The 23,539-nt window shown below is 45.6% G+C and overlaps 1 protein-coding gene across 3 annotated transcripts; it reads right to left on the reverse strand.

The window, feature by feature from the left end:
* Positions 1-259: 259 nt before the first annotated feature.
* Positions 260-23,379, reverse strand: Mapk6 (mitogen-activated protein kinase 6). 3 transcript variants are annotated; one of them, XM_021172224.2, is made up of 6 exons: positions 23,224-23,379; positions 10,930-12,102; positions 8,832-8,976; positions 6,702-6,866; positions 3,641-3,842; positions 260-2,620 (listed from the first exon to the last, which is right to left on the reverse strand). In XM_021172224.2, exons 2-6 carry the CDS (start codon positions 11,482-11,484, stop codon positions 1,525-1,527), a joined length of 2,163 nt encoding a protein of 720 aa, XP_021027883.1. In that variant the 5' UTR covers positions 11,485-12,102; positions 23,224-23,379; the 3' UTR covers positions 260-1,524. The 3 variants fall into 3 exon arrangements, with proteins under 3 accessions (XP_021027883.1, XP_029337524.1, XP_021027882.1); XM_029481664.1 differs by having other exon boundaries at positions 23,216-23,379; XM_021172223.2 differs by lacking the exon at positions 23,224-23,379 and adding an exon at positions 22,563-22,938.
* Between the last annotated feature and the right edge of the window lie 160 nt (positions 23,380-23,539).

The following is a 23,539-nucleotide window of genomic DNA, read 5'->3' on the forward strand; positions in this document are numbered from 1 at the left end:
TTTATCCCATTTGAATGTATGAAGTATAACAGTAAAAAGGCTTTGACAGACAGACCACCCTTTTATGCCAGTATCTTGGGGTGAGTACTTGCAGTAGGGATGAGTAAGCTTTGACTCAGCATATCTGCTATACATGCTGGGGCACAACCAGAGCATCCTGGGGGGATGTGTGTATGTGTGTACGCACGCACTCCGGACAGAGTACACCATCACTGGACATACCCGGTGGGAACTTTCCTTCTAAAGAGTCAAACAGGAGCCATGCCTGCTGGCCATCTTTATTTTTCTTTTTCCTTCAAAGAGGATAACCAAAGATACAGACAGGATTCAGCAAAATAAAACAGACAAAACAAACTCTAAAAGACTGAGCAGTGACATGCTACATTTAACCTAATTTTATTCATGCTTGCCTAGGGATGGGGAATAGATCATTCAATAAAAACATACAGTAAAAACAGGGGGTGGGGAGGGGGAAGGATTATCATGTACAATGTTTAAACTACAATAGTGATGTACCTTAATTACTTCCATGCACACAAGTCTAACATTACAAGTTTTTAAAAAATAAACACCATTAAGACTTCTAGGAGCATTTTATAATAAATTCCTAATTTTTTCTTTGTAGATAGATCAAGCACCTCCAAAATACAGATTCCTATACACAGTGAGTACTTAACGTACATGGACAGCCTCAGGACGAGCTGACGTCTCAGATCAGCTCGGCAGGCAACAAACCATAGTGCCAAATGGAAAGAAGGGCAGTTGCAAATAAACTTAAAACTAACTTTTATAATTAAATACAGAAAATATACTGATTTGCTAAAAATAAATAAGATGTGATGTATTTAACATTTCACTATAAAGAATGAACACCAGGACATGTATAAATGGTGGACGAGTCTCAATAGTTCACTACGATAAACGCTGGCTAGATAGAAGTGCATATGCCGTGGAGCACTATGGGTGGGTTAGGCTTCGCCACATACTTTTGTTACCTTGAGGTAGATAACACATGTGTACCAAATTCGGCATTCGTTTTCAGTTGCTGCTGGTATCATGTGTCTTAAGAAATGTGTACAGTATGAAAAACTTGAAAATACTAATGAATGAAAAATGTTTCAGGAAAAAAATAGATCTTTTCATGCAATTATGTACAGTCTCACTGTGTAAGTTTCAAGGCAAGGTTTTGTTTCCCGTAAAGCAGGTCACTGGTCTATGAGAATGTCTATTCATCCTAGCGCATCTTGTCTCCTCCTGCACTGCATTGTTTTGCTCTATTCTTTGCGTGTGTGTGTGTGTGTGTGTGTGTATGTATGTATGTGTGTGTGTGCAAACGACATGCCAGTTCAAATGAAAACTAACTCACATGAAGAAAAAGTCTGTTTTACAAACTGAGAACCAAGAAAAATCCTTGCAAATTAATGACACCTTCTGATTCAAGTAAAAAAAATGACTTAAAACATTAGTGATAAAAAAAGACACAACACATTTCATGAAGAACAAAGAGAAATGTCTGCTGAGTGTTTAGTTCAGATGTTTCAGAATGCTGCTGTATGTCTTGTGAGGGATTTGAGGGGAAGATTTCATAGCGGAAGGTGTTAAGGTGGCCTGGATGGACTTGAGTGGGGACCCCACTGGGCTGTGGAACTGCGGGGTGCCTATGGACTCCAGCTGCTTGCTCAGGAGGAACTCCCCACCTCCGTTCAGAAGCCCTGCCTCACGGCCTCTCTCCCCACGCTTCCCTTCCTCCACTGGCTCAGTTTCTAGCATTTCGGAATCCTCCTTCCTGCTAAAAAACTTGTCCAAATAGCTGGTGTAGGTGTTCTCCTTCTCCGCATGCTCGTCCTTCCTGACCTCACAACAAAACTGACTGATGAGGAAACACTCCTCCCCGCCACTCACAAACTGGCTGTCCCAGGAGGACTGGTACAAGGCTTCCAGCTGGGCCAGGTTAGCCCTTCCCTTTTCTTGCTTTTCTCGGCTGACTGACTTGGATATCAGGCTTTTCAATTCTAGCTGGGACACTGAGCTATTCAAGTCGTTTAACTTGTCAACTACATCAGCAGACTGATGCTGGGCACTGAGCTGAATGGTCCCCGCGATGAAGGAGTCAAAGTCGAAGCCTTGGCCCCTCTCCCTCTCAGCCAGCTGCTGGGATGCTTCCTCTAGCGCGATCTGCGCCTTGACCAACCCGTTCCTCTCACACTTGGACTTGCCTCTCTTATCGGATTTTTCTTTACTTTGCTCTTTCCAGTTGGAAAGATCTATAATAAGCTTGGGCTCATAGTAATGGTTAACCTCGCTCTCCCTCCACACCAGGTTGTCTAAGTATGATGATGACCTTGTTTTGTAGTTACAGGTGTGGCTACACTCCAGATCACAGTACTTGTTCTCGTGGTGATCTGGGTACTGCCAGCAGGGCTCAGCAGAGTAGCTGGTGTCGAAGGCGGGATCCTCTAGATACTTCTCTCGGTCTCCATCCAAGTATTTTCGAGGATCAACTTGGACTTCTTCTTCATCGGTGACATCAGACAGAGCTCTTGGGTCAAGCTGCACCTCATCAATATCAAAGTTGTTATGAATAGGCCAGTCATGCTCCGAGAACTGACAATCGTGGTACCTGAAGCAAACACAGGCATTACTCCATGTGATGACTTTACTTTCAAACAGTGTGCTCTCTGTGGAAACAGAGTGCTTTGCATTTGGCTCCGTTTTTCAGAACCTCCCCCTGTACAGCCAGGCTGACCTCACACTTGTGTCCATCCTGCTCAGTCTCCCCGGTGCTGAGTTAGAGGCAGACCCACCACACCCAGCTCTGAGAGAGTGCTTTTAAAGAAAAGTACTATTCAGGGAGAACTCTATCAAGGGACAGGAAATGGGGTGAGCAAACAGAAGGGGCATGCTGTGCAGCCGAGGCGGCAGACCTTCCCTGGGAGCGGGAGCACAGGCAGCTGCCATGGTAAGCCCCTCCTTTCCAAACCCAGAGACGTGAGATCTGAAATCTCATGTGTGATTCCCAATCCTGCTTACAATCAAACCCCTGAAGACTCTGGCCCTGGCAGACTGTTATAGGAGGCACCCCCAAAATTCAGAAACACCAAAAGGAGGCTGCGGAGAGCATCATTTTAGTGGGTACCACCCAGTCAGTTCACAGTACAAGGACCACACAAGGCCTTTAACGGAACCCATCCTGAGCTTTTATAGTATTGGAAAAACAGTTACTTTTAGCTCATTTGGAAAACGAATTGTCACATGTACAAGGAATCAAAATGTCTACTCATTGAGATACTTAGATCCAGGAAACAAAGGGCTTGTTTATTACAAAGCCCTGGGTTTTATCCTCATGATGAAAAAGACTAAGTATATAATTTAAACAATTTTTAAAAACTTTGAATGACTTTATAACATCAGTAGTTTAAAATCAGGTTTCAAGATGACTGCTTAAAACAGCACTTTTCTCATTTTTTTTTCACCAGTGCCTAGTGCTGAATTACCTAAAAACTATTTAATAAAGACGGTGACCTAACATAAACCCCAAAGGCATTTATGAAAATGTTAAGACATCTGTAAAGAACACAACATATAGAACATTGAAAATTCAGTGAGTTATGTTTTTCTAACGTAGGATGAAGTTACGCACCTTTCCCAGTTATAAATGTGACTATGTGTTTCATCCATAAGCAAAATGTCGTCCACTTCATCCTCTATGTGGAAAGGATGGCTTGAGATGGGCTCATCCGTTGGGAAGGAGTAGATGCTCATGTAAGGATGGGAAAGCGCTTCCTCGGCTGTCAGCCGGTCCATGGGGCTGAAAGTCAGAATCTGCTCCAGGAAATCCAGTGCTAAGGGAAGGAGGACAGAGTCACCTGAAGACTACTGAAAACTCCAGACTCATTCAATACAATGTGACAGAGCCGGGTGTGGAGGCGCACGCCTTTAATCCCAGCACTCGGGAAACAGAGGCAGGAGGATTTCTGAGCTCGAGGCCAGCCTGGTCTGCAGAGTGAGTTCCAGAACAGCCAGGGCTACACAGAGAAAAATCCCGTCTCAAAAAACCAAAACCAAAGCCAAAACAACAACAAAAAATGAAAATACAACGTGTCTAGCTGGCCATGGTAGACGGGGTGCTTTTTTTTTTCCTTTCCACACAAGGTTTCTTTATTTAGTGTGTTACCCTGGCTGTCCTAAAACTCACTTTGTAGACCAGGCAGGTCTCAAACTCAAAAACCCAAGTGTTCGGGTTGGTGGCACTCAGGAAACAAAGGAAGTCAGAACAAGGCCATCACCGCCAGCCAAGTCTAGACAGTGTGTCTGAGACCAGGAAAGCCACAAAGTGAGACCTTCTCTCAAGCTAAGAAGGTGCGTCTCACACTACTTACACAGAACACAGAGCACCACAGCAAACAATTCATAAGAAAAAGTAGATTCCACTATTAAAAGGTATGCTAGAAATAAGACTTAAAAGAAGTCTCATATGCCCCTTTCTTTATAACTGGTCATACATAGTATTATGCTGATCCATATGAAATTGCTCTTTTTATCAGTAAAAAGTGGTCAAGTGGCAGCAATTTCATAGGGCTCAACCTGGATAGTTTTAAACCTACACCTCCCTGCTTCTCATTTACCAGCGTTTGAGGGGTGCTCCTGAGTGGCTGGCTAAGTGTGTGTATCCTAGCAGATGGAGATGCTATGACAAGACTGAGAACGCAAGAAGCAAACTGAACTCATGCTGTGAAAACAGAGTCAAAACCCGGCTAGAAATCTATAATAACCACTGAAGGGGACACCTGCTGACATTAAACACAGATGTCCCCTCTTAGCGGTGCATTTATTCCTTCTGAGCACATCTGAGAAAATGGTGCCCATTTTCCTAATACTTGCCACTTCACACACAAACGTCGACCACACTGAACCCCAGGAGCGGATGATAGTAAGAGGATGCATGAATGAGAGAAGAGGGTGTTCAGACTTTGCTTTCAGTGTGCCTGGAACCTGGTGCATACTACGCAAGCTCTCCATCACTGAGCTCCACCCCAGCCCCAACCACTACCATCTTTGATTATAATTCTGACACCTTGATGTCTCTAGCACATGTGCATGTACAAGAGCGTGCACACCCAGTCTCAGTATGATGCTAGGGGTTAACCAGAGGCCCAAGCATGCCAGGCAAGAAGTCTATCTCTGAGCCAAACTCAGATAGAAGATTTTTCTTTTCTTACAAAAAAAAAAAAAAAAAAAGGTTACCTCATTACAGAAACCTACAGAAGTTAGACCTCTGAACAAGCGCATCACTCCACGGTGCTGAAAAAGGAGCTACCTTTATAGCTGAAGTCAGTTTCAGTTCTCACCAAGCTTCTAGGATACTCAAGACTGCCCAAACTCTCACATCTAGCACTGCACACTCTGGTCCTACTGCACAAACTCTTACACGTTTATTCATTTGGATTAATAAATACATGGCCGGACACTTTTGCTTGCACTGTGCTCTTCTGTCTTTGCCATGAAGACCTCTGCCCTCCCCTGACTCAGTTCTTTTTCTATCTAAATTCCAGCCACTGAGATGGCTCGGGAGTGAAGGTGCTTACTGCCAAGCCAGACAACCTGAGTTTGATCCGATGGACTCTCATCATGGAAGCTGACAATTTTTAAAGATACAAGTGGTTTTTATTTTAGAATATGGCTTACCCCCACACACACTTAAAATATGGGTGTTCTGCCTGCGTATGATGTCTGTGTATGACTAGCATGCCTGATGTCCAGGGAGGCTAGAAGAAAAGGCATCAGGCCTCTTGGAACTTAAGTTACAGACAGCTGTAAGCCACCATGAGGGTCCTGGAATTGCACCTGGGTCCTCTGGGCCTGTGCTGTTATTAACCACTACATAGTCCAATAAAATTATTTTAATAAGTCACATTCATAGGCATATCTGATTGGTGTCTAACAGTGACAGAACTCCATTACAGCTAATCTGGAACTAGTCATTTGATATGCTTACCCACAGTAGGTGGGTGTACTGGCTGCTTTTGTGTGTCAACTTGACACAAGCTGGAGTTATCAGAGAGAAAGGAGCTTCCGTTGAGGAAGTGCCTCCATGAGATCCAGCTGTGGGGCATTTTCTCAATTAGTGATCAAGAGGGAAAGGCCTCTTGTGGGTGGGACCATTTCTGGGCTGGTAGTCTTGGGTTCTATAAGAGAGCAGGCTGAGCAAGCCAGGAGAAGCAAGCCAGTAAAGAACATCCCTCCATGGCCTCTGCATCAGCTCCTGCTTCCTGACCTGCTTGAGTTCCTGACTAACAGTGGGAAATGGGGTTAGAATCAGGGAGCAGGGGCTGTAGAGATGGTTCAGCGGTTCGCTCTTCCAGAGGTCCCGAGTTCAATTCCCAGCAACTACATGGTGGCTCACAACCATCTGTAATAGAATCTGATGCCCTCTTCTTGTGTGTCTGAAGATAGCTATAGTGTACTCATATAAATATAATAAATAAATCTTAAAAAAAAAATTCAGGGGATGGGTTATATTTTCTAGACTCCAGGAAAGCAAAGAATGGACAGTAGCCTAAGGGCCAGGTCAAGAGGACAGTGCTGGAGTCCAAGGCCTGGGTCCATCTGAAGCCCTACAGACTCTAGGAAAAGAACACTTCTCAAGATGGACGCAAGCTAAAGCCTCCAGAGACAGTCTAGTTACTCCAAAGTCCCCATACCTTCTCGGCTGATCCCCGGAAGCAGCTGAGTTAGCGGTCTGTGTGGCTCAGTCATGTCGTTTCTGATGTAAACTGGAATCACGCTGAGAAGTTCCTGCCGATCTTCCTCGTGCACAACAGGGATAGAGTCTAGGATCAGCTGCATCTGTTCAAGTTCATGTGCACCTGAGTGAAAGCAACACGCCAACTGTAAACACAGCATCCCAGCTGCCCCGTCTAGCAGGAAACATCCTCAAATCCTTCCCTGCTCTTTCCTTGCTGCGCGGAGTCTGGGTGTCCTTGGTGACCTGCTTTAAAGTCTCAGATAAGCTGAGAAAGATCACAAGGAGGTTTGTGTTTATGATCAACTCTTTTTTTTTTCTTAAAGGTGTCTTGCTATTCGATTTGTAAATAAAAACCTTATCATCAAAAGACTCAGGGACAACTAGATATCCATAGCAAAATAATGAAATTGGACCCCTGCCCTCACTTCACACACACAATCCAACCCAAAACAAATCCTGATCTAAATGTAGATGGTGCACACCATTAATCCCAGCACTAGGAAGGCTGGATCTCTGTGAGTTCAAGGCCAGCTTAGTCTACAGAGTTAGTTCTAATACAGCCAAGGCTATACATAGAAACCCTGTCATGAAAATTAAATAAATAAATAAATAAAAACAAACAAATAAATAGAAAACCAAGCTAAAACTATAAAACGCTTTAAAGAAAACACAGAAGTAAATATTGTGACCTTAAAGTAGAGAGCAGTTTCTCAGATACTTAACACTAAAGATGCAAAAGCTGACCTTCATCAGAATTAAATGTTCTGTGCTTCAAAAGACTCACAAAAGGAAGACTCTGTACACAGCATGGAAGAAAATAGATCTGAGAAGAGACTCCATGTCCACAGGATATAAAGAATTCTCATAAGTGCAAAGGACAACCCAATTAAAAGGTAAACAAAGGATGTGGATATCTACAAAGATATTAAAAAGCCAGTAAGAGACTGGGCGTGGTAGCTCACACTTGTAGTTCTGGCAGCCAGGAGGCAGAGGCAGGAGAAGTCATGACGTCATACCCTGTGAGTTCAAGGGCTAACCTGAGCTCAGGTGTGAGATCCTACATCAGCAAACAAGAGGTCAGGAAGCACACTGAGACGATCATGCTCAACAAACACACACAACTCTCTAAAGTGCTGTGAAGATGTGGAGAAGGCAGAACCTCCACACTTCTCAGTGGCTGCTTTCGAAAACTGTCTAGTCTTCAAAATTTCAACCTAAGTTACCATGCGTCATCTAGCTGTCCTATGCTTGGGGTGTGTACCCACGAGAACTGAAAACATGCTCACATAGAAACTGGTACACAAACATTCACAGCAGTGCTGTGCCAAAGAGTGAAAACCCAAACATCCACCAGCTAATGAATGGAAGGAAAGACAGTGTGGCCGACAGCGTAGGGCGCATGTACAGCATGAATGAGCCCAACAACACTGCCACGGGAAGCAGCCAAATGCATGGTTTCATCCACATGCAATGGCCAGAACAGGCAACGCACAGACAGAAGTAGCTGCAGGACCTGGGGAAACGGAAATAGCTATCTTCAGAAGGATGAGATGTCCTAAAATCAGACATAACCCCATAAATATACCACAAACACACTGAAACACACACCCAACTTTCTGCAGTGCTGGATTTGAAGCACAGGCTCCATGAATCCAGGAACCTGGAGCCACATCTCCAGCTGAAACTCGCTTGAAATGAGTGACTTGTGTATCTTAGGTATACACCTAAGTTTCCTTCCGAACACTTGGCTTTTTCCTTGCTCCTTTAAGAGCTAACAGCTTCTTCATTGTGAGGACATTCAACAGTGAGTTTACCAGGAAAACTAATGAGAATCAGATATGACTTAAGACAGGAGTGTGGATCCACAAAACACTAACATTTAGAAATAAGCTGGCATGTAATAGAACAGCAGGATGCTAACTAATCACTAGAGCAACTTAATGAGTATGTGAATAAATGTTCTCATTTCTTAGTAATATAAACACCATTTTATCTTTGCACTTGAATATTCCAGACTGTAGTAAGTTCTTTGAAATCTTACATAACCTTGCCTTATATCACATGACTTTTCCCATACAACACTGACCTGCAAAGAGGGTTTTACCAGTCAGCATCTCAGCAAAGATGCAGCCTGCAGCCCACATGTCAATGGCTTTAGTATAATTATTGGGAGAAAGTAAAAGCCGTGGAGATCTGTACCATTTGGTAACCAATCCTTCAGAAAGATGACCCTGGAAAAGAAATGCCAAACAGACTTCAATATCCTTTAGTTTAGAGAAAGGGGAGAAAAAAAATCATCCTCCAAAAAAGCCATAAAATTCTCCATTACTACTTTTGATTTCTAAGCCCATTTTCAAGGCTTAGTATTACTAGAGGCCACAACATTCCCCAAGAGATGGGATTCTCTAAGGCGACCGTCACAAAAAGAGCAGAACAAAATATACTGTGAGGCCTTAATGGCAAGTCTAGGCTAAGTTCAACTTGTTTCAGAAGAGAAACAGGGTCTCACCGCAAGCTTTAAGGAGTAGGCTTGCTCTGGATCAGAGGGAAAGGTGGGGGAGAGAACACAGCAGCTCCAAGGAGAGACGATTCTCTCACCAACACCCCACTCTTGGTCCACACGGCTTTGTTCCAGCCTCAGACCAGCAGACACTGTACTGACAGATAACCGCTTTGCACGTCAGAGAACTAGACAGGTGGTCTGCTTAGGTAGTGATCCGCAGGCTGGAGTAAAGGTCTGGGTGTGGCTCCTTCCAGTGCTCTGTCCACACCTCACTATGCTCTACAGGGACTCAACCTCTATGGTAAAGGTTGTTTATTAATCTGTATGGCTGAGGGAGGAGGGAGGAGAGAGGAGAGCAGCAGCCATACACCACAGAGTAAGCGTCAGGTCAGAGAGCAGCTTGGACGAATCCGTCCTGCTGTACAGTGTGGGTTCCAGGGAACCAGATTATCAGGCCTGCTTCAAGGGTGTTTCTGCTGACTGACACCCCCTCTCCTTTTCTCTAATGGACAGAAGATAACCAGTAAGACAGCATGCATGAATGAAGACCTGTTTGTTTCAGACATGGCTTTGGGATGCCACATAATCTTTCAGAGGTTCTTTGTCACCAAATCGGTTCTACTTTTATCTTTTATTTCATTTTATTTCATTGAGACTATCTCAATCCTAATTGGCCTGGATCTCACTGTGTAGACCAGACTGTCCTTGACTTAGATAGACTCATCTATCTCTCCCTACATTAAGATTCTATCTAAGACTCCAACTTAAAACCAAAATGCTAGAGTTCTGATATGAAAAAAAAAATTGCTTATAAAGGGAGGTGCTATGAAGTGACTTTTTGGCTGTATTTAATTGCCAGTTGTCTAGTTTCATTTAAATAATGTACAGCTATAGTGCAGTGTAGGATAGCTCAGCATCATCAAATGGATAAAAGACAACTTAAAACTTGGGAAAGCTTCGACCCAAATAACTAGATAAGAACTTCAATTACAGTAACTATATGGCACCACATGCTTGGAATCCCATTATTGAGGAGGATGAAGACAGGTGAGTCTGAGGTTAGACTCTTCACTAGAATCCAAGGTACCTTGACTACAAGGCAAGACCCAGTCTCAAAACACAAACCGAAAAAGTTGTACAATTCAGGACTTAGTGAAGCTCTGGGGCTGGAGAGATGGCTCAGTGGTTAAGAACACAGGATGCTCTTCCAGAGGTCCTGAGTTCAAATTCCACAACCACATGGTGGTTCACAATCATCTGTAATGGGATCTGATGCTCACTTCTGGTGTGCACTCATAAATAAATTAAAAAAACAAACAACAACAAAAAACAAAAAAAACAAAAAAAACTTCGCCGGGCAGTGGTGGTGCATGCCTTTAATCCCAGCACTTGGGAGGCAGAGGCAGGCAGATTTCTGAGTTCGAGGCCAGCCTGGTCTACAGAGTGAGTTTCAGGACAGCCAGGGCTACACAGAGAAAGCCTGCCTTGAAATTAAAAACAAAACAAAACAAAACAAAACTTCGCTACTAACACATAACCATCCACTCTGAGGAAGTTGTATTTAACTAGGATTCCGCTTCACCTTCAATCAAATCCTAGAGCTTTCGAATGAAAGCAGACCTGCATCAGGAAAAGACCCAGCATCAGTTTGGAGGCAGGGTGGAGATAGCTTTCTACGTACCTTATGGGAATAATGAGGATCCATGATCCGTGCCAGGCCAAAGTCACCTATCTTCAGCACCAAGTCTTCAGTGTTAATGAAAAGATTAGCTGGCTTGAGATCTCTGTGCAGTACGTTTGCAGAATGGATATATTTGAGCCCACGTAGCAGCTGATACATGAAAAGCCTGGCATGCTCTTCCAGTAAAGGGCCCTGCTCCAGCACATTCGCCAAGTCTGTCTCCATATACTCCTGAACAATATAGACGCTATTCAGCTCCGTGAGAGAGCCCACATCGTCTGTTAACTGGCTTCCACTGGGACCAAGAATTTCAAACACTTTCACAATGTTATCGTGGTCAAGTCTTCTAATAATTTTGATTTCACGGAGAGCATGTTTGACACTCTGGGGATCGGTGAGGACAATTTTCTTGATGGCTACTCTTTTGTCACAGTCATTGTCTACAGCAGAAAAGACCAAGCCATTGCCTCCGCAGCCCAATGGTTTTAAGTCCATGTACCTAGAGCCCAGATCAAAGCCATGAATGTTCATGAGACTTTCGAATTTCTCTGCCATTTTGAAACCCTTACAATTGCCTTTTCCTTTCAAACTGTTGAACTTGTGTAAACAAGGGAGAAAACTGGCATCAAAGGAAAGATCTCTCAAAACGGGAGAAAAGCAATCACGTTCCCACGGCACGATGGTTTCTTGATGTTCATTGCAGACGCCAACCAGGCCCGCTGAGTTCCCCTCAGACTTAAAGCTCAAAAATCTCTCTTCATACTGAGAATTAAGAAGCTTGCAGTGCTCATAGTTCAAGGAAGGGCAGCAACTCTGCAGACATGTAAAGAAAACACTCAAGAAACTCAAACGGAATGAAATGACATACTATGCACTCAGATTTACTATGCTAACCGACTTAACATGGGACAAAACTGTGAATAAATATGCGCCCGGCAGGCCTCCGTGGACATCCTCTCACAGTGCAGATACATTCAGTGTTGGACTGGTCCTGAGCAGCATCCTAAGGCGCTGGGAAGCACTAGTTCCCTCCGCTTCCTCGCTTCCTTGTCGCTGTGTTTCAACAGGAAGCCCTGGTGGCGTTGGTTGATGGACGTCTCTTCTTAGTGATCAGGTGGCTCCAGCTCACCACAATCACAGTCAAAGCTACCGTCCATCTTACTCTGATACAACCTGGGGTGGAAACAAAGAAGGGGAGATCACTAGCAGAGGAAACAGTTCCCAACTGTACAATGACAGGACAGCGAGGCATTTCCCAGGGACTACAGAAGGCATGGCGACACACGCCTATAATCTAGGGTGGCTGTGTAAGATGACTGCATGGAATCCCAGGCCAGCCTGGGCTACAGAATAAAAATCTCTCAGTCTCAGTCCATCTCTCCCTCCCTCCCTCCATTCACCCTAGTACACCACATTTAGTCAAGTGGTTAGTTCCCAGACCTCACAGCACTCAATTCTCTGCAACAGGCTTACCAAGTTGGCATTTTAGAAATGGCAACCAGGGAACCTGAGAAGATGGGTCAGTGGCTAAGAGGGCTGGCTGTGCAAACATCGACCTGAGCTCAACCCTACTCCCCATGTAAAAAGCTTGTAATCCCACACTGTGGGCAGTAGATCAGGAGGACCACCGGACCCTGTTTCAGGGATGTAAGTCAAAGAATGATATGGCGGGATACCCAACACCGCCCCCCTGGCCTCTGCATGAGCACAGGCATGTCTGCACAAAACAGGCATGCATGCAACCCACCCCCACTGCCACACACACACATACACACACACACATACAGACACACACACACACACAAACACATACCACAAAAATGTCAACCAGTATGGGAAAATCACAATTTCTTATTTTTTTGCTTTGTTTTGTTGTTTGAGACAGGGTTTCTCTGTGTAGTTCTGCCTGTCCTGGAGCTCGCTCTGTAGACCAAGCTGGCCTTGAACTCACAGAGATCTGCATGCCTCTGCCTCCCAAGCGCTGGGATTAAAGGTATATGCCACCAACATACAGGACAACTTAGTATGTTTATAGAACTTTTTACAAGTAAAATTCATTTGAAAGGTTAAATGTTAATAGTGCTTTTCTCTGGAACATTGTGTTACTATTATCAACTAAGTGCCAGTATCCAGTAAGCAAAGTCTAGCAGCACAAGATGAACTTGGGGAACACACTTCGAAGCTGGTCAAAAATGGGAAGCTCACTTTGGACACCACTGACTGTCAGGGAAAGGAACGTTTCTTAACATTTCCAACTGCAATGTGCCTCTATGCCTGGCTTTTGCATCAGTGCTGAGGACTGGACTCCGTTTTTCAGGCTCACATAGCAAGCACTTTATTCTCAGCGATCTCCCTAGACCCTAAAGAACATACTTTAATAATCCATTAACATCAAGTTTGAGAAGGAATGAAAACGGGGAAAAAACCCAGAATATTGATAACAGTATTGGTGGAAGTTTAAAATGGTATAAAAGAAAGGAGGACATGATGGCTCACACTTGTAATCCTAACACTTGGGAGACAGAGGCAGGTGGATCTCTAAGTTCAAAACCAGTTTTCTTTAAATAACAAGTTCAAGTCCAGTCAGGGATACAAAGTGAGACTTTGTCCCAGAAAATGGAAAATACATAAGAATAAGAGTAAAAGAACGTTAAAGCAACACAGCGTAAACACAAAGGAGAAGGAGCACGGACCAATGAGCGAGGACCATCCTTGGACCAACTCTTTCAGGTAAGCCCCTAGAGAGACACTTCGTTTGTTTGTTTGTTTGTTTGTTTGTTTGTTTGTTTGTTTCGAGACAGGGTTTCTCTGTATAGCCCTGGCTGTCCTGGAACTCACTCTGTAGACCAGGCTGGCCTCAAACTCAGAAATCCACCTGCCTCTGCCTTCCAAGTGCTGGGATTAAAGGCATGTGCCACCATGACCGGCTGACACTTTCTTTTTATGTTGTTGGCTTTTTGTTCTTTGGAGGTTTTGGGGCCTGGGGGTAATGCCCCTACTGTATAGAAACTGAATTTTCTGTTCTAACTCTGGACTGGACATGTATCAGGAAGGCTATAACAACAGTCTTAAAGGTACACGTGTGTACACACACACACACACACTTGCAAGCACACTGCAGCTTCTTAGGGTTAAGTATACACCTAGCCTGTTCAGAGTGACAGCCTCTGAAAGGCACTTGCTCACCTTGCTCTTCTCAGGAGACTAGTGAGCAGCCTGGGTTAACTGGAACTCAGCCAGCTGCCTTGGGAAGGGACGGGTTGAAATCTATTCTGTCTCCTAAGCCTGGCACAATGGTACTGTTATCAAATTCACCCTTGTCTGCGATCATGCCTTACACTCTCCAGTTACTCAGCTCCCGGGCCATAGAAGGCCACAGCTTAGCTGCCTGCTTACAGGTATACTCCTTGCTCCTCAGGTTGAGTAGCCTGAAGCCTTATCCCTTTCAGGATCTGGACCTCAGGATATAAACCAGTACTGGTGAATCATCTCAGGAAACTAGAGAGACAGCAAGGCCTAACAGGCTTGTTTCATGCAGTTTCAGTAACCACTCAGCTGCCCTCTATCCATCTTTTCTACCTTCTTCCTGTCCAAGACTTCATCAGTGACCAGGGAATACAAAGCTTATTATGAAGCTCAGCTTGCCTGGAACTCACTACAAGGACCAGGCTGGCTTTGAACTCACTGAGTGTTGGGATTAAAGCTCTACACCACCACAAGACTTTGCTTCTAAAATGCCACACTGACCTAAGATTAAAGAAATATAGGAACAAACGCAGGACCACAAGCATTTGAGCAATTCTTTAGATACCTTTGGATGTCTACAGATTCCCATCGGATTTGTGTGGCAATCAGGATAGGTCAGATAACCCCCAAAACTTGGCAACTTACTCTATGTCACTATGCCACAAGCTCAATAGAGTTGTTTTCTAAGCTAGTGAAGACACCACCTTTACTACTAACTCTCAGTGCACCAACGGTCTCACAGGAGCATCTATCTATACCTGTCATCCCCATATTGACCTATGACCGACCCAAGCAGGTCACACATCTATCTCAAAGACACACCGAAAGGAGTTGAAGAAGTGTTATCCCAGAGCACAGAGGATTAGACCTTAACCGTTCTAAGAGTCTAAGAGTCAGTCCTTGTAGCCATCCATCTCATTCTGTCAGAGAACCCTGAAGGCTCACTGTGTGCCAGCACTGTCTTCAGGCATTCTGATGTACCGGGCACAAAGAACCTGTGTTCAGTCCTGACTCAGAGAACCCACGTCTGAGGGCTTCCCTCCTGCTCTCTCCCCTGCGTCCGCCCTTTCTCCTCTCTTACAGCAGCAAGCACCCTCCTCTTCTCCAAGGTTATTCTGCAGATTCTTTACTCTTCCTCTCTCCCAGAACACCACCCCTCTTCCGCTACGGTGCCTGTCTGCTTTCAATGAAAAGGGTTGAGTCTAAGCCGTTTTACTAGCATTTTCTGACCATACATTCGGCAATTACTAGGTGCCCTATAAACTAACTGTGCTGAATGAATAAACAGCCTAGCCAGTGAGGTGATAAGCCACCCTATTCTCAGATTTTCTAGAATCTAAGGACAAACTGGCCACTGGAGAGTGTCTGTGAAGATACATTTTCCAGGCATTCCCTCAGGAGCCTCACCCCACCATAGACATGAAAACCTGTCAACAGGAAAATGCAACTGGTTTCAAGCCTGGGAGTGCAGAAGCCAAAGCTCTGGAGCTTTGTTACGCCCCCCTTTTCCTGTGTGGAGGTGGAGGGACAGACCGTGTCGGGGAACTGTGCTCCACGGAACCACAGACGCAGCCTCTGTGAAAGCTGAGGGAGCCCAGGCAGCACAGAGCACGTGTCGGTCCGATCTCCATACACTGTAGTCCTCACAGGGTCTAGGGCACCTAGGCCCTTCCCAAACCACGGGTGAAACCGACCACCACTGTCCTGGAGCTGAGCCTGCTCCTGATACAGGACCTTACAAAACTGTCCAGAAACAGTGTGCTGACTCCACCAGCAGTGCTCCCAGCCACGCAGGAGCCTGACACAGGATCAGTTCAAGACCAGTCTGGGCAACAAAACCTGTCTCAAAAGAGTCTTAAAAGGGCTGCCATACGGTTCTGCAATCGAGCCCTTCCTAGCCCACACCCAGGGGGTTCTAAAGTTGACTCCCATCCTTGAAATTCCAGGGGATCCAACACACTCTTCTGACCTCCAGGCACAAATGTGGGGCACATACACTCATTCAGGCAAAACACCCATACTCATTAAAAAAAATTCTTAAAACATCTGTTTTCATTAAAATGTCAAGCCCTTCAGAAGAGAAGATACCATGCTGCTCTTGTGCCCGGCAATATAATTTTTCACCATCAGGATTAAGGAGAAATCAAACTTCTAAGGGGAGCTTCATGGCTGCATGTGAACACAGAGGTCAGAGTGCACATCCTCTCTCCAGCCCCTTTCTTTCTATTGGTATTCAGTGAGCACAAAAGACCGGGGAAGTCAGGTGTGGTGCCGACTCACGTCTTACTCCGGCACTTAACCGCTGCTGCAAGGCTGAGGCCACGCAGGCCCACATATGGAGAGCATCCCCAAAATAAAAGGGGCCTGAAAACCCACCATGTCCAAAGCAGCTGCCCTCTGAGACATGAAGCCAAGATAATCACCTCCACAGGATTCGGCATCTGCAGAAGAACACGTTCAGAGTCTCCTAGAGTGGAGCCAAGGAAACATGGCGCTGCACTGGAAAGCAAGAGACCAGTAGCTCCTGCAGGCAACAGAGCCAGGAGTTGGGCTGGAAGGGGAGAACTCCAAGGTTCCGGGAACTAACCAGCCCTTAGAAATACCTCTCAGAATTCTTCCAAAATAGATTAAAAACAAAAACAAAGCCCAAAAGAATTCACACCAAACCGGTGACACACACATACACACAAAATAAATAAAGAACAGCTCTTAAAGTCAGTCAGGAGTAAGAAACAAGTGTGTATCAGGGAAGGACTGAGGACTGATCGTCACTAGCAATGAAACAGAAGCCTGCAAGAAAGCCAGAGAAACGACGATGTCACCAGAGAAGAATGTGAAAGAAACACATTATAAATCGTATCATAGTTCACAGTATCCTCCATGATGTCTGCACTATACTTTCCACAGGGTGGCCATAAGCCACAGATGGAGACTAAGTAACTGAAATATGACTGACTCCACTGAAGAACCCATTCATTCATTCATTCATTCACTCATTCATTGGATTTTACGGTACTAGGGATTGATCCAAGTAAGAGAAACAGAAGGAAATGTATGTGCGTTGTTGACCAGGGCTATGGGAAATTGACAATGCTTTCTAACAGCCATTAAAAAAAAATACCCAGGCATAAAGTAAGTTAGGGGGAAAAGAAACCTACCATCACTTCGATTTGTACATAAAGGAGGGAAGAATTACCAAACTGAGCCTTAGATATCTAATTTCAAATTTAGTTAAAAATAAATAAATAAATAAAAATCTAGCCAGGCATGGTGGCGCACGCCTTTAATCCCAGCACTCGGGAGGCAGAAGCAGGCGGATTTCTGAGTTCGAGGCCTGCCTGGTCTACAGAGTGAGTTCCAGGACAGCCAGGGCTACACAGAGAAACCCTGTCTCAAAAAACAAAACAACAAAGAAAAACAAAACAAAACTAGATTAGACTAGGAATACAGTTCATTTGTTAATGTTTGCCTAACACACAGGAAGGCCCAGCTCAATCTCCAGTACCACACAAAACCAAGTTACATGCCTGTAGATAGAACAAAACATCCATGCCACTCTTTCACACACACACACACACACACACACACACGCACGCACGCACGCACGCACGCACGCACGCACGCACGCACGCACGCACGCAAGCGCGCTGTGTGTGTTTTCTGGCTGCAGAAGTAAATGTTAAGGTTCTTACATGCCAAAGCCTTTGAAGTTCTATGTATTACTTTTGTGTCTATGATTCATGCTCGTCACAGCATGCATGCAGAGGTCAGAGACAACTCTGGCATCAATTCTCCCCTTCCCCCTGCACATGAATTCCTGAGCTCTAGCTCAGGTCACCGGGTTTGTGTGGCAAGCACCTTAGCCTGCTGAGCCATCTCCCCAGACCAACATTCTAACAACTTTTAAGCCACCAAAGTGAAATGAAAATCAAATGAAAAACTTGATAAATTAATTTGCTTCCCACTGCTGTGAAAAACACTGTGGAATAAAAAGACCGACTGACCAAGAAGGAGTTTACTTCACCTACTACTCACAGTTTATCATAAAGGGAAGTCAGGGCATAAACTCAAAGCAGGATCCTGGAGGCAGGAACTCAAACAGAAGCCATGGGGAAACCCTGTTTATTGGCTTGCTGAGCCTGCTTTCTTTCTTGTTTGTTCTGGGAGTGGTTTTGTTTGTTTGAAAACAGGCCCTCACTGTGCAACCCAGGCTGGCCTGAAACTCAGATATCTGCATGGGACCTTCCATACCAATTAATCAAGAAAATGTTCTACAGATTTAACTACAAGACAATCTGATGGAGGCATTATCTCAACTGAGGTCTCTCTTCCCAGATGACTCTAGTTTATGTCAAGTTGACAACAAAATATAAAGATAAATCATTGTGGATGGGGGATGGGATAGGGGGTTTCCGGGAGGGGGGAAACCAGGTAAGGGGATAACACTTGAAATGTAAATAAATTAAATAAATAAAATACAAAAAAAGACAAATCATTTACTATATCAACATTTAATGTTTCTAAAGGGCTGACTTGTTTAAAAGATAAACCTTTTATAAATTGCCATTACTCCTAAGGCAGTAGAAGAATCACTTGAGTCAAGGACTTCAGAGCCAGCCCAATAAACATATTCAGAACCTGTCTTTTATTTACACACACTTCTTCAGACACACTCTTTTTAAACAGTAAAGAAAGAAGAGGCTGGAGAGATGGCTCAGTGGTTAAGGGTGTTTGCTGCTACTGCAAGACCAGAGTTTTGAGTTCTCGGCACCCAACTTAAGAGGCCCACAACTGCACATAACTCTAGGCCCAGAGGACCTGACCCCTCTTCTGACCTCCTCCGGTACTATGTGCAGGCATGAGCATGCACACGCAGATTTAAAAAAATAATTTTTTTGTCTGTTTTTTCAAGATCAGGCTGGCCTTGAACTTAGAGACACCCCCCTCCCCGTCTTTGCCACCCAAATGCTAGGAGTAAAGGTGAGCCCCCATACCGAGCAACAAATCTTTAAAAATACAAAAAAGCAGGCTGGAGAGATGGCTCAGCAGTTAAGAGTACTGACTGCTCTTCCAGAGGTCCTGAGTTAAATTCCCAGCAACCACATGGTGGCTCACAACCATCTGTAATGGGATCTGATGCCCTCTTCTGGTGTGTCCGAAGACAGCTTCAGTGTACATGAAATAAATCTTAAAAAAAAAAAAAAAAAAAAAAAAAAGCAGACATCAAACTCTTGCAGCCAAGCTCGCTATCACATGGCTGTGATTTCATGAGGCTAAGGCAGAAGAAGATAATCCATTTGTGGCAAGGCTGGACTATGTAGGGAGCTGTCTCAACAAAACAAAAGTGGGAGGGGCGCCTCATCAGGACATACTACATTTTTCAAACACACAATTGAAAGAAGAGGGAACTGGACTCATGGGAGCCACTGTCACCTTAATAGCATCAGTGCCCATGAGCAGCTCCCTGGCAAGAAGCCATGGAGTACAGTCATGTCACTTTTATATTTGTAAACTCTTGAGTACTAAGCAATAAAACTGACCGAGACCCTGGTACTGTAGGCAGGTTTTAGTGTAGAGTCCACAAAACAGCCTGTCAGGGCTGGCAGAGGAGTGCCAGCAATGTCACAGAGAGGTGACTTTGGAGGTATCTTCCTGGTTTAACAGGAGCCCTGAAGTAACACAGGATTCAAAGGAGCAATGCAAACAAGGAACTGAAAGCAGGGGAGAGAGGGCTCCCCACCTCACCTCAGGAATCCACACCTCAGGGAAAGCCTGCCTGCTTTTAACTTCTGAATGCGTACAACCACTGATTACCTGCATTTAAAAGGCCCCCATGCTCAATTTCTAAGTCCTGTGATGCTTTGAAACTCTCAGCCCTTTTACACGTGTCTCTGTGTTTCCTTTAGTAAGGGAGAGTAGGTCTGAATTAATCAGGGTTAGAATTACTTGTGTAGAGCATGCAATACAACTTCAAAATGTCTCCAAAGACTTAATTCAAACCCACAATACAGTCACCGCCCAGGAAACTTCCCAAACAACTTTCAGAAAATGAACAGTAGAGAGAAAGTAACAAATGCGTGGGGGGATTTTTATATATTTCCTCGATTAGGAAACAAATGGTCATCTTCAATATGTCTTGTTTCCCCTCCAAATCTTGTAGGCAGGTCTCCTGCACTCACCCTCTGGCTCTGTCTGGTTCTTTCTTCAGCAGACTGCCTCAAACTCACAACTCAGGTGGGCTCTGCCTGAGCAGCATGGCTTTCCAAGTGAGCACAACCCCAACGCTGCCCTCCTTCAATCTTACTTTACACCAATTTGTTAAGTGCAGGCCATGAAATATGTTCACTATCTATTTTATTACCAAGCTTCAGCTTAAATCCTACATTTGGAACTATTCATTCAGTTTCTCTCTTTAAAAGCTGATTAGAAACAGTGTTTGTAACAATGCCTGTTTCAACTTGTCCTCATTAAAACAGAAAATTCACCAGGCTCGGGGGATGGCTCAGCAGTTACAAACGCTGGCTGCAGCTCCAGAGGATCCAGGTTGGATTCCTAGCACCCACATGGCTGCTCACAACCCTCTGAAACTCCAGTGCCAAGAGATCCAATGTCTTCTACAGGCCTCTCTGAGGGTACCAGTCAAATGGTGCACAGACATACATGCACGCAAAACCCCACACTGATAAAAATGATAGTAATAATTTCAAAATACTGAAAATGCATAAATATCACAAGGATAACAGTTCCTACTAACAACACTTAAACCAATACCTTATAAATGATCAATGAAAACTAGCCAATTTCCACCAAGACAATAATGTACTGTCTGTCCATATATAACTTCCTAAGAAATCTCTCTTACTAGCAGCCAAAGACCTGTTAATATCAAACATTTAATTTCAGCAACTAAACAGCAATTGACTATCTTTTCTCTCAACAAAAATGTTACACAATTGTACCTGCAGAGTACTGGATATCCTTTTAAAAGCCAATTTAAGAAGCCATTAGTTTTTTTGTTTTTTGACACTATCCTTCGGAGAAAAAGAGATTTTTGATATGGTCAGAAACACTTTAGCCTATCATTAAAAAAAAAAAAAAAAAAAAGCCACGTAGTAGCGGCGGCAGTGGGCAGGGTGAGTCATCACCCAACTCCAAAGTTGCAGCCATCCTTCTGTGCCTCCTCCCACTGGACCCCAGGCCCTTCCCCGGGTCCCCTGAGTCAGCAGGCCTGCGAGGTTGTGAGTTCTGAGTTCTCACATCCTCCGGGAACTTACATAAAATGCTGCAGCGCTCTCAGCACTTAACACTTGTCTTTAAAACCGTTGTCTTTTCTACTGAGAAACTAAATGTTCCGCAAGCCAGTCCTCCCCAGAATCTTTTTTAATCGCAAAAAGTGGGCAGGCTACTTTAATCCTCTCCTGCAAATGACTAAGCTGCAAAATATCCTCATATAGAAAGCTGATTTTAAACAATGTTTCATTTTCCCAGGGTCTTTTTTTTTTTTTCCGGAACAGTAATACTGAAGCATAGAACAGTCTGCTCAAATCTGGCAAGCTTCCGAGATGACAATTATTACTTGGGACATCAGTAAAGCAAGATTTATGGTGTAATTACATTAACTAATACAACATATATGTTAAAGCACCTTACAAACAGGTTTTTAACAACTACAAGCTAAAGATATGTTTCTTCCACTGAATTCAAAATTATTTCCAAACATTAAAATCTGTCATTTCTAGAAACTCTCAAGCTGGGGACAATGGTGCACACGTGTTAAACCCAGCAGGAAGCCGAGGCAGGAGAATCGTTACTCAAAGCCTAGCTGGGACTACGTGGCGACTGTCTCTGCAACCAACAAAATCCCTTTGAGGACCGGACCCTGGTTAGACCCCACATTCTTCTCAAATTCTTTCCAACGCAGTTCTCCAACGTTAAAGAGACAGAACGTCAAAACCCAGAATTTTACCAAAATAAAAACGCTAGAATAATCAACAATTAGAAAATTATTCTGAAGCTAGCTGCTCTTCGTCTGATGGCCTGAGAACGTTTTTATTTCCCCCTCTGACAATCATCTATTTGTATCCATAAAAAGTTAATACTGCCTCCGGACTCTTAGCAACGAACACGGACTGTTCAGATACTGTAAGGAGACCTAACTCCCCTTTACCAAGTCCCTGCGCTCCATCTTTCCTACTTTCAAGTCAAAGAAAGGTAAAACACGAAAGCGATCTAAAGGAGCCTGCTGCACGCAGCTTCCCCAAGGCACCTGAGCCGGAGAGCCAACGCCAGGCAGGAACAAAAGGCGGCCGAAAGCCCTCCACTCCTCTCAACTCCCAAGTCCGATCATAACAAGCTCCAAGTGAGGAGGCCTGTAACCGGTAACGTACGTTTTCATCAGGGTGTTTTTCCGGATCACACCTTAACGTCCGGAAAGGTGTCAGGAGCCCTGTCTCAGGCCGGTCCCCGGCACCTCGTGGACCGCCAGGCACAAACTTGGGCGGACTTAGAGGCAGGAGCAGAGCGCTACGCAACGTGCCGGAGACTTTGCCCGGCCGGAGTCAGCTGAGGCCGAGTCACCCGGGCGGGCTGGGGAGGGGAGGAGACAGGAGAGCTTGAGGGAGGCAGCGAGCCAAGAAGGCAAGCCTCCACCGCCTCAAGCGCTCCTGGACCACCGCCCTCGCCTGCGCGTTGGTGGGGACTCGAACCCGCGGAACCGGGCGCGGGCGGCGGGGACTCGAACCCGCGCAGCGCAGCCCGGTGCAGGCGGCCGGGGCCCGCCAACTATGCCTGCGGCCGGCTGCCGGGCGAGGGGCGTGCCGGGTGGGAGGGGCGCGCTGGCCGCGCCGCCAGCCCCACGCGGGGACCTGGCCCTCGCAGCCGGCCGCGCCGCCCGGGCCGAGCGGGCACACGGAACAAAAGCGCCTTTGTTGAGCGGCGGCCGCCCGGAGGGTCACACACAATGGACGCGGGAGCCGGCGCCGCCGCCGGGCCCTCCGCCGCTCCCTCCCGCGCCGGCCCGCACCCGGCCACACACACATACACACTCACGGGACTTCTCCGACTCATCGACAGAGTGCAGGGCCCGCGGACAGCCCTCAAGGTCGGCTCAGGTCTCCGGCTGTGCTGGCGGCAGCGGCGTTTCCGAGGCTCTCGCTTTGCCGCAGTCGCCGCCATGTAACCCCGACCCGCCAGAGAGGGCGCGGAGAGGAGGCGGGGCCTCGCGGAGGCACGCCCCCTCACGTCACAGGCTCACTCCACGGCGGCCCCGCCCCCGCCAGCCGGGGAGCCGCACGCGCCGGAATTTCCAACGCCCGTGACTGCGCGCGCCGCGGGGGCGGTCGGAGCTGCACGCGGCCTGCTGGCG

This window comes from Mus caroli, chromosome 9 (genome assembly GCF_900094665.2).
Source record: "Mus caroli chromosome 9, CAROLI_EIJ_v1.1, whole genome shotgun sequence".
Classification (NCBI taxonomy): Eukaryota; Metazoa; Chordata; class Mammalia; order Rodentia; family Muridae; genus Mus; species Mus caroli.